The sequence below is a fragment of the Ceratina calcarata genome, unplaced genomic scaffold, assembly GCF_001652005.2.
Source record: "Ceratina calcarata isolate Rehan_Ccalc_2016 unplaced genomic scaffold, ASM165200v1 scaffold62, whole genome shotgun sequence".
Classification (NCBI taxonomy): Eukaryota; Metazoa; Arthropoda; class Insecta; order Hymenoptera; family Apidae; genus Ceratina; species Ceratina calcarata.
Genome location: NW_017177448.1, coordinates 1 through 10532, shown reverse-complemented (window position 1 = coordinate 10532; position 10532 = coordinate 1). Strand labels below are relative to the sequence as shown.

At 37.0% G+C, this 10532-nt stretch overlaps 4 protein-coding genes across 4 annotated transcripts in view; all 4 read left to right on the top strand.

The window, feature by feature from the left end:
* Nucleotides 1-2726, top strand: part of Faa (fumarylacetoacetate hydrolase) — a 3544-nt gene extending 818 nt beyond the window's left edge. Inside the window, exons 2-8 of the mRNA XM_018033071.2 lie at nucleotides 493-722; nucleotides 807-947; nucleotides 1010-1263; nucleotides 1340-1546; nucleotides 2112-2257; nucleotides 2343-2460; nucleotides 2537-2726. Of these exons, the coding sequence (XP_017888560.1) occupies nucleotides 493-722; nucleotides 807-947; nucleotides 1010-1263; nucleotides 1340-1546; nucleotides 2112-2257; nucleotides 2343-2460; nucleotides 2537-2613 (1173 nt within the window). The 3' untranslated portion in view covers nucleotides 2614-2726. The remainder of the gene's footprint in view (nucleotides 1-492; nucleotides 723-806; nucleotides 948-1009; nucleotides 1264-1339; nucleotides 1547-2111; nucleotides 2258-2342; nucleotides 2461-2536) is intronic.
* Nucleotides 2727-2864: 138 nt separating this feature from the next.
* LOC108630019 (fas apoptotic inhibitory molecule 1) lies at nucleotides 2865-3980 on the top strand. Its single transcript, XM_018033068.2, has 5 exons — nucleotides 2865-2963; nucleotides 3038-3267; nucleotides 3378-3503; nucleotides 3567-3616; nucleotides 3681-3980. Exons 1-5 carry the CDS (start codon nucleotides 2944-2946, stop codon nucleotides 3849-3851), a joined length of 597 nt encoding a protein of 198 aa, XP_017888557.1. The 5' UTR covers nucleotides 2865-2943; the 3' UTR covers nucleotides 3852-3980.
* Nucleotides 3981-4059: 79 nt separating this feature from the next.
* LOC108630024 (coiled-coil domain-containing protein 113-like) lies at nucleotides 4060-6276 on the top strand. The gene is made up of 7 exons (XM_018033073.2): nucleotides 4060-4362; nucleotides 4466-4676; nucleotides 4765-5001; nucleotides 5078-5310; nucleotides 5377-5576; nucleotides 5643-5818; nucleotides 5899-6276. The coding sequence occupies exons 1-7, from the start codon at nucleotides 4170-4172 to the stop codon at nucleotides 5945-5947; spliced, it is 1299 nt and encodes a 432-aa protein (XP_017888562.2). The 5' UTR covers nucleotides 4060-4169; the 3' UTR covers nucleotides 5948-6276.
* A 423-nt stretch (nucleotides 6277-6699) lies between these two features.
* On the top strand, nucleotides 6700-10373 carry LOC108630018 (angiotensin-converting enzyme). Its single transcript, XM_018033065.2, is given in 14 exon segments — nucleotides 6700-7112; nucleotides 7114-7218; nucleotides 7581-7718; nucleotides 7818-7976; nucleotides 8039-8138; nucleotides 8204-8347; nucleotides 8450-8753; nucleotides 8812-8964; nucleotides 9028-9152; nucleotides 9224-9399; nucleotides 9474-9634; nucleotides 9723-9845; nucleotides 9922-10106; nucleotides 10204-10373. Coding segments are annotated over 14 exon segments (2025 nt in total). The 5' UTR covers nucleotides 6700-7058; the 3' UTR covers nucleotides 10302-10373.
* The last annotated feature ends 159 nt before the right edge of the window (nucleotides 10374-10532 follow it).

Sequence of the window (10532 nt, the reverse complement as noted above, 5' to 3'; positions counted from 1 at the left end):
GACTAATTTCAATTAATTATTGATATGCATTAAAGTATTACATGCCAATTACTTTTATTCTTACTTCAAATACAAAATATGGTGTGCACTAATGAAAATAAAGTAATACAAGTGTGACAAAATTTGAAAATGATAGTCATTCTCTTTCCGAAGTACTAAGCTCGAATCAAGTATAACGATGATAATATCAACGTTCTACGGTTACCTATTACCTATCGTGCTGGAAAAAGCATCGGCACCGACATCGGTGAGCCTGAAGGTCGGTACACTCCGGAACAGTCATTCTGTGGGATTTCATGAATCTACCTTGCCGGTTTGAGCCCTTTTGGGCCCTTTTTTCGGGCCGCGCGTTAACACAGGCGTTGCCACTCTTTAGTAATCTCTCCTCGGTGCTAATATCATTATTTATTTAACGTTTTCTATAATATCAACTGACAACCTCTATTATCTAATGTTGATAATATACCGCATGATAAATTTCAACCATTTCAGCCGCAAAAGAGAATAGGGGTTGCGATAGGGGATGAAATTTTGGATTTATCTGCTATTTCAAATTTGTTCGATGGGCCATTGTTAAAAAACCATCAAGATGTGTTTCGTCAAGAGTATCTTAACGATTTTATGGCCCTGGGAAGACCCGCATGGGTAGAAGCGAGAAGCAAACTACAAAACTTGCTATCGGCCAATAATCCGACTTTACAGGAATCAAATACTCGTTCAAAGTAAAATGAAAACTATTTCACCTTCTCCCATTAAAAAATAAATAATAATATAAGTAGTAGTGTATAAACTGTTCAATTTTATAGAGTATTTGTGCAACAAGATGAAGCTACGATGCATCTACCAGCAAAGATCGGTGACTATACAGATTTCTATTCCTCGATTAACCACGCCACAAATGTAGGAATTATGTTTCGTGGGAAGGAAGCAGCCTTGATGCCAAATTGGTAAGCATTAATTATTTTTGACTAAGTAAATTATATTTAAAATATATTCGGTACATCTATAGGAAGCACTTGCCAGTCGCTTATCATGGAAGAGCAAGCTCAGTTGTCGTTTCCGGTACACCCATCAGAAGACCAAGAGGTCAGACCCTTCCAATAGAAGGTGCAGACCCAGTTTTTGGTCCCTCTAGATTAATGGACTTCGAATTAGAAGTCGCTTTCTTTGTTGGGGGACCTGCAACGAATTTGGGTGAGACTGTACCAGCATCGAAAGCTTACGATCACATTTTTGGACTAGTCACTATGAATGACTGGAGTGGTAAAAATTTGTATAATAAAAGAATAAAGGTAGTAATACGCGAAAGGATTATAGTGAACTGAGTAATTAATTGTAGCAAGAGATATTCAAAAGTGGGAATACGTTCCATTGGGTCCCTTCGGAGCGAAAAATTTTGGAACCACCATTTCCCCTTGGGTAATCACAATGGAGGCTTTGGAACCTTTCAAAGTACCAAACGTTCCTCAAGATCCAACACCGTTTCCCTATTTGCAGCACAGCGAATCTTGTAATTTTGACATTAGATTAGAAGTTGATATCAAACGTAAGTTTCTTTTATATGTAGATACTTTCTGCAGGGTATCCGCTGCAAAATTTACTGCAAAATACATAGAAAACACAGAAATTTAGTTAGATGATAATTGCAGTAAAGAGGGGAGAATATTTCGACGTGAACAAATTTTTTTACTTTATCATTTTAAGAGATATCAAGTTTCGTTTTAAATAAAATTATTCTTTTCTTCTAAATCATTGGATAGTACTTAGCAAAACAAATTCAATAAATCAACAAAGACCCCGTTTGGTTCGAACGTGTAAACGGTAGCCCCATTCACGCGGTCACTGTTCTCAAGTGCCTCATGCTGAGTATTTATAGACTCTGAAAAGAAATAGCAGAGGTCTACGTGGAAACTACAGACCTAAGAAAGGTGACAGTGATCACATGAATAGGACCGCCGCGCCGCGTCGTATGGCCATTTTATTAGAAAAAATTATACTATGTACTACAAGTACACAGTAATCGGATTGTAACACTTTAGCGCGGACACCCTGCACATTATGTTTCGCGCATTAAATATTTGCCCAATATGCATCTTTTGGATATTTTACAGCTCCGAGTGGAACCGTGACCACTGTTTGTCGTAGCAACTACAAATTCCAATACTGGACGCCCCGTCAGCAATTAGCTCACCACACCGTGACCGGATGCAATATCAATCCGGGCGACTTAATGGCTTCCGGTACAATAAGTGGCGAGGTGCGTCCAAAATTTTTATCAATTCGTACCTGTCGATTGGCCGAAACGAACAACGGAATGTCACCACGAGTGTGATACGTTTCAGGCTGCTGATTCCTACGGTTCTATGCTCGAGCTATCTTGGAAAGGGACTCAAGCTGTACCGTTAAAAGACGGAACAAAACGGAAGTTCCTGGAAGATGGAGACGAAGTGATTATTCGCGGTGAGCTCGTCACTTTTGTTTAAATAATTCACATTGCGCATAGTCGCGATGTTATTGACAACTGAATTCTTTTTAGGTCACTGTGTCGGCGATGGCTATAGAATCGGATTTGGCTCGTGCTCAGGGAAACTGTTACCAGCTCTTAAGGATTAATCTTCTCTTTACCTGTTTTATGATAACGTCATAACATAAGAGTTATCATTACTTTTTGGATATTATGTAAAAATATAATAAAATGAAATAAATATTTTATAAGTAAAATCCTATTTATTTAAACTGTCCTTATTTCACCCTTTTTAATATGTGTAATGGGATAATAATGGGAAATATGGTATTTTATAATATGTATAATGACGTTCAAATGTTTCTATGCAATATGTTGTGCTGTAAAGCAAGTATCGATTTGTATAATAACAGTAGTGAATTCGATCAATAAGTACGGCAGAGCAGGTGCAAGGCAGGTAAAGCGACTAGCATGAAGACATGGCTGCTATTCTGTTGAAGTAAGTGAAACATAATTAAATTTCATTCGAGTAAAAGATTTGAATTACTTTTTGAATTATTTGAATCACCTCAGGAGTTTGCATTCATTGGAAGCGCTAGACGAACCGACTGCAAAATGGAATGTTCCCTTAAGCGACGGGAATCACGTCATAGAATTTGAACACGGCACGGCTTCAGGTCGTCGATTGGTGAAGGTGGATGGCAAAGTGTTGATTAATAGAGACTGGATGTTTCAACTCGTTGGTGACGAAGTGTTCAAATTCAACGAAAATAATTTTGTAATTAGAATAGACCCAATATCAGGTAAATAGATATGTGTATCTATTATCCATCAAAGATTAAATTAATAATAAACGAAAGACTTTTGGAACGTTGAGAACATCTTGAAAAATAAGATTTGAAACTTATTACAGGTTTGAAGTACTGTTATACCTTGTGGGTAAACGGCAAGTCTTACAAAAATTTTGTACAAACACAGTCGAAAATCTTGGACACGTGGTCGGCTGACGTTGGAAACGAGGAGTACAGAATAGTATTGGGTAATTATAGTTATGAATATTTTTAATTAATGATAAGGGTAATATACGTATATTATTTTACAGACAAGCAAACACAGAATGTTTGGGTAAATGGGGAACAAATTGAAACAGAGGTACGATGAACATATTGTTTTATATCTGAAAGATCATTGTAACAGAAATTAAATTGTATTTTAGAATGAATTTACCGATGATGGTGCAGAGATACTATTCTCAGTCGGAGATCTCCCAGCTGTGATTAGAACTCAGAGTTCAGGACAGAAAGAGATAGGCATAACATATTCCTTGTATATTAACGACGCGGAAATCCAAAGAGAAATGTTGTTCAAAGAAGATAAAGAAGCATAAATCAATTTATAACGTACCATGTTCCCACAATTTTATTTAATCGTTGTATAATACCACGCGTTACGAAAATTTGTTACACTATGTATGATATAGAATAAATTGTGATACATTCAGTGCATATTTTAGATACATGTGTATAAACGAGATTATTGCTTTATTCAGGCCATAACAGCATAGTAATACCTGTAACCCCAATCCTTATCCTATATTCTTGTTACACATTTAACAAATAAATAATTGGCAAAATGTCGATTCGGGAGAGTATATTTAGTAGTATATCGCGGATGTTCCCAAGATTCGACGAAGATATAAATTTCGATGGTACAATTACACAATAGATACAAAATCGATTGCTTCGTTTGCAATAATAATACTTCCCCACTTCTAGTGATGACTTATGACGAGTTGCAAGAGATGCACGAAGATCTTTTGCAAGAAATCTGGACGATCACACTAGAGAACGACGTATACGAACGATATCTGACTCGACAAGAGCCTCAAAGTCTCAAAAGTAAAGCACATTACAGTTTACGCGTGTGCACTACCATTGACTTTAATCGAACTTAATTGACTCGATGCACAAGAACTGCAAGTGAATTAAAATTCCTATCAAGCCATATCAAGGCTCCTAGAGAGAGCAAAGATCGGGCGGAGACTCACGCAACATTTGGGGCCAAGATCGTCGCATATGAGCTTTCGGGAAAGCGTAACAAGTCTCCACGACATAGGTCATCATAGTACTTTGAGCACGCCCAGTATGCCGTCAATATCTCGTTTTGGAACACCAAGCATAGCGACGATGGGTACAATCGGTGATACTACCAAGTTAGTGAGCCAACATAAACACATCCTTCTCCTAAAAAACTAATATGTCCTTCCCATCAATTAATATTTCATCTGACACGATTATCAGAATCACGATAGCGCATCGTATAGGAATGTCAAAGAAAGAAGTGGAGGAGATGCAAAGGAACCTAGTACAGTTCATACGGAGAGCGACGAGGAAGAAAGCCATCATGAGAGCAGAGATAGAGGAGATCGAAATTCGGTTGAAAGAGGCGCAAGAGGCAAAGGAGGAATTCGAGGAGGAAGTCGTTGTCGAAGGCGTGGATCCTATGACGGGAAAGATACCTGCCGAGCGACTGGTCAGGTAACTGCATCTGTTGCAAAGTTCAAACTAACAATCGTCGGGTATGCATTTTTTTCACGCGGGATTTCTCGCAAAGATTCGTCGAGGAATGGTTGAGATCGGCGAGCACGATAATAGAGAGGCTGAGATTGAAGAGCGCCACGGTCAGGATGCAGATCAGAAAGGCTACCAGGCAGCTCATTCAACGGGAGGAGTTGGGCGAGTCGCTCCGCGCCGTTGACTTCTATAAACTGACCATCGAGAACCAGGATTACGTAAAAATGCTCGAGGAGAAGAGCCTGTACGTAATCGACATGAAGAGGATTGCAGGTGATCGATCTTGATCAACGTGTAACATCCGTGAAGGATTGGATCTGTTCATTGTTCTCCTAATAGGACATTATCACTTGAAACTGACGCAACACAAGCAGAAACTGAACGACCTGTTGCTTACTGTGAACAAGCTGAAGGATGACATTCTGGCTAAGCAGAAACAGATCAAAGATCTGACGGGTAATTACAAAATTATGGAAGTCAATGTGAAAAGAATGGACAAAGACTTGAAATCCTTACTGAACTTTATGGAGAATCATATAGTAAATATATTTTTTCATAACATGGATTGATCAGTAGAAGAGTGTGTACAAAGGGAAATTTTTTAGGCTCCGGATATTTTGGACTTTATTCGATTGCAAGAGGAATACGCGGAACTGAAGAGAAAGTATAAACTATTGCAAAGGCGTATGAACATTGAAAAAATATTATATGAGGAATATCAAAAGCAGATACAGCAGATTATAAGGAAAACTCGTGTGGCCGGTGACGAAGACCGAGGAAGGTAAGTCAGGTGTACGAAATAAATTATATGACTTAATATAATAAGAAATTTATTAATTGACGTACGCAATGTTATTGTAGGAAAGAGCGGAGGAAAACATCCGATACGATCTACCCAATAATTTTTTAAAAGTTTCATTTATCTTCCTTGTTATATCTAAGAAATTATTTTCACTAGTCGAAAAAATCTTTGCTAGCACATAAGCGTACAATTATATCTGTAAAAAAATTACTCAGCACTGTGCCGTCACTGGTTACGCCAGCAAATAATTGGAGTTACGGTGCTTGTGTAGAAGATGAAAAATATCAGAAACAATCGTGCACTTTCCACGAAACGGATATTTTTTTAAAGCAGAAGAGGAGTTGCATGATCCACAAATGTACCAGACCGATTTCGAATCATCCATGACAGAATTTTTATGTTGTATCATATTGAACATTAAATTTCTTTTAATTTCTTCAACCTGTAACAATTGAAATAAATATACTCATTCAAATATTATAATTCTTTTTATTAGTTCATCAACTATTGTTAACAAATTATCAATGCTCCCAGATACCTAAAATAAATAAAAAGGAGTAATATTTACAACGATACGTATGAAGTATAAATACTTCGATGCTTTCTGTACGTACAAAACATATCCTATCCCACATTTATTCGTGCGTTATCAGCAAATTTGTAAACGCATTAAGATCTGAATGGAGCCGAAAATGTATGGATTTTAGCGTGTGCCACACACTACTAGCACGGTGCGTTGCGTGGTCACGCTTCACGCACCGGCGATGCCTGTCCCTTCCTCTTTTCGTCCGTGGAATATCCGTCCCGGAAGACCATGTCTCTCTTTCTGCTGTGATTCAGTTTAGCGACGACAACATCGACGTACTGAATGTTCGATTAGCCACCGATTCATACTTATCATAATGTGCCTCATATCCAAATGTTTCAAGTGATACCGTTTTCTAAGCTACAAGTATCCCTTCAACGATCTTGGTCAACATTTATTACTCAAGATCATATCAAGGATCAAGTTAAAAGTGTGGGAAAAGGGTCTACTAGTTCTAAAACGAGGTGAAAATTTAAATGATTAATGGGTCGTTGTAAAAAAAAATTATAACATTTAGTGTAGGATAAAAAGGGGATGCGTTGGTGAAATGGTGAAAATACTATGCTCGGTGGTGCACGACGAACTGATTAGCTAATATCCTGACTTTCCAATTGCACTCTGTTTCCCGTTAGAATGAGAAACGATTTCGAGAAACGTCGACGATTTTTTCAATCCATTTGAATGCTTCTTTGGGTTTATTTAAAAAATGTCAAAGATGACGTTCGTAAGAAGAGTGATCGCTATGCTGATTATCTGTTTACTCGTGCAAAGGAGTTCAAACAAATATTTGGAGGTAAGAAAGTGATATGTCAATGTTTTCTACTTCATCGTAGTTTATAAACCACGTTACCGGTATGTTTTGAAGATGATACACTTTGATAGTAGTCTGCTCGATACGCTTCGAGAGAGACTTATTATTCAGTGATGAGAATATTAGGTCAAAGTCGAATTTGAAATTGTAACTAGATCTTGAATCAGGTGCTACCATTAACAAGATTAGGAGCAGCATTCCTTGACGTAATTCTTACGCTTGAACAAGCGGATTAATAATAAATATGACAAGGACAGATAACGCTGAAAATTTTATTATTATAAAAACATGTAATATTGTACACAAAATACATAGATTTAATAAATATAATAAATTAAATTTAGGGTATAAACGTGAACTTAGGAGATGCCATGCAATTTCTTAGAGAATATGACAGTGAAGCTTCTGCGATGTGTACAAGAGTAACGACGGCACAGTGGAACTTCGCGACAAATGTCACCGAAGTAAATCGTCGAAAAATGGTATCATTAATTGAATTTGGGAAGATTATTAATAACGTACGCGCGCGCGACGCGCGTTGTTGTTCAAATAGTATCACTTCTTCGTTTGTATTATACTAGATAGAAGAACAGGCCTTGAAATTGAAATTTGATCGAATTTCGTGGCGGAAAGCCGTCAGTTTCGCTTGGAGCCGAATCGGAGATCCTTTCGCAAAAAGGGAACTGAAAATGATTGCTATAAGAGGTCGAAATTCCTTGACTGACGACAAATTCAACGAGGTAGAGTTTAAATATCATTGCATAAATACTGATAGATCGATAAGTATAGTTTTATTTTTCAGTTACACAGTCTTATTTTGGAGATGAAAGAAATATACGCAAGAACCAGATTGTGCCCTTATAGAACAATAGATGCAAATTGTAATTTAAGTTTAGATCATGGTTAGTAAAAAATATTATTTAACATTCAGTGAACTACGACTATCAAATAATCGAATGTTTCTTAGATATTAACAAAGTAATGGCAAAGTCAAAAGACTACGATGAACTGTTATATTACTGGCATGCTTGGCACGAAGCTACTGGTCCTCAGCTGAAGAATAAATATATGAGATACATTCAGTTGGCAAATCAAGCTGCCAGGCTAAACGGTAAATAAAATTAAAACAATAGTGGTAAATAAAAAATATATAGCAGTAATTAAAAAATAGTACACAATTACATCTTTAAATGAAATATGTTATCTCGCTCAGGTTTCGATGATGCTGGAGATCAAATGAGGGAGCTCTTTGAAGATGAACATTTCCAACAAAATACAGCAGATGTAATGTCAGCAGTCATGCCGTTGTACAAAAATTTGTTTACCTACGTGAGAACGAAATTATTCGAACGATACGGCGATAAAATTAGAAGGGATGGTCCGCTTCCTGCACATATCTTAGGTAATATGTGGGCTCAAACTTGGGAGGATCTTTTCGATGTGGTACAACCGTTCCCAGCAAGTAAAAGGCTCGACGTTACTTTGGAGATGATGATTCAAAGTTTCACGCCTTTAAGGTAATTTTTCATGGGAACTATTTTAGAACAGTAGATAAATAATACAAAAATGTTAAAGGATGTTCCAAATATCAGAGGAATTCTTCACTTCTCTTGGAATGAAACCGATGCCACCCGAATTCTGGAGATTCTCCATGTTCGAGAAACCCATCGACAGGGAAGTGAAATGTACTCCCAGTGCTTGGGATTTTTGTAATCGGATTGATTACAGGTATTTGCCAATGATTAATTGAAATTATATATCAATATCATGCTTAATAAAATAATGTTTTAGAATAAAACAGTGCACCAGAGTCGTGATGGAGGATCTATTATCAACGCATCACGAGATCGCACGATTACAGTATTATTTACAGTACAGAGATCAACCACTATTATTTAGAAATGAACCAATTCCAGGTAACTAAAAAAACTCATCGCATTTAAAATAATTTTTAATGAATGTACATTAACTAATTTCTATAAATTAGGATTTTTTGAAGCTGTCAGCGATGCCATTGAACTTTCCGTTTTTACGCCTCAACATATGAGTAAAATTGGGTTGTACGATAATTCTACAGATGATTATGGGAGCGACATCAACTTTTTAATGCTAATGGCTCTGCGTAAAATTGCCTACCTACCGTTTGCTTACATAGTTGACGAGGTTTTCACAATTAATTTATAATAATTACGTCATTCTCACTATAGCGTGTACAAATGTCGTTTTCAATTTAAAAGTGGAGGTGGCGTATATTCAGCGACGGTGTGACGGATATGACAAACAAGTGGTGGGAGTTAAGGTTGCAATATCAAGGAATTGTGCCTCCAGTGCCGCGATCCGAACGGGATTTTGATCCTGGCTCGAAGTATCACATCCCGGCTGATGCCCTCTACGCCAAGTAAAAACAATCATTTTAGCATATTGAATTTAAATGCTATTATTGTTGAAGTTGAGAACGCCCTAAAATTAAAATATTTATGATTTAGGTATTTCGTCGGTATTGTCATGCAATTTCAATTGTTCGAGGCTCTGTGCGAAATAGCTGGCCACACTGGCAATCTACATAACTGCGATTTCTATAGATCTCGAGAAACCGGGAGGCTATTATCGTATGTACAAACAAGTACAAAATATAATTATGACGAACGAAAATTATAAAAAAAATATTTTATTTTTTACTTTAAGTGACGTATTGTCCATCGGCTCTTCTAGACCTTGGAAAGATGTTGTTAAACAAATGACAAGAGGTAAGACGAATATGATGGACGCAGGAGCGATATTGAGGTATTTCGAGCCTCTGAATCAGTGGTTGAAACGGCAAAATGAAATGGAACCAGTTGTTGGTTGGATCACGAATCGTGACGATGCGGGTGAGCACGAAAATGAAACATCGGCTTCAACATAGCGTTAGCTACAAAATAAGCAAATAATATGTGCAATCTATAGATTTCTTACAATTTGTTTCAGCGTTATTTTTTCACTGGTACCAAAGTGGCGCTCGGAAAGAGGCATCCTACTTGTTCTTCCTATTGACTTTAATAGTTACACAGATCATAATGCAGTAATTGAGAGTGTAGATTTGTTAATGCTTAATTACAAATGACATGAATAAAAGAATAAGAGGTAGAACTAGAAAACTCTGTGAAAACGTATTATCAGTTTTCAAAATAGTTAATCGATACACCAGTAACCGATACTAGTGATGGGCACTATCGACTAATTTAAAGTATCGACTACCTAAGGAATAATCGCAACATACTATCGACTAATTAGTCGATAGTTTTTAGTCGGATGAA

Coding starts and splice junctions, on each gene's coding strand:
- LOC108630019 (XM_018033068.2), top strand. CDS start 2,944: ATGGCTGCTATTCTGTTGAA. Junction 2,964..3,037: donor ATGGCTGCTATTCTGTTGAA/GTAAGTGAAACA, acceptor GAATCACCTCAG/GAGTTTGCATTCATTGGAAG. Junction 3,504..3,566: donor GGAGTACAGAATAGTATTGG/GTAATTATAGTT, acceptor ATTATTTTACAG/ACAAGCAAACACAGAATGTT.
- LOC108630024 (XM_018033073.2), top strand. CDS start 4,170: ATGGTACAATTACACAATAGATACAAAATCGATTGCTTCGTTTGCAAT. Junction 4,363..4,465: donor AGAGCCTCAAAGTCTCAAAA/GTAAAGCACATT, acceptor ATTCCTATCAAG/CCATATCAAGGCTCCTAGAG. Junction 5,002..5,077: donor CCTGCCGAGCGACTGGTCAG/GTAACTGCATCT, acceptor TTTCTCGCAAAG/ATTCGTCGAGGAATGGTTGA.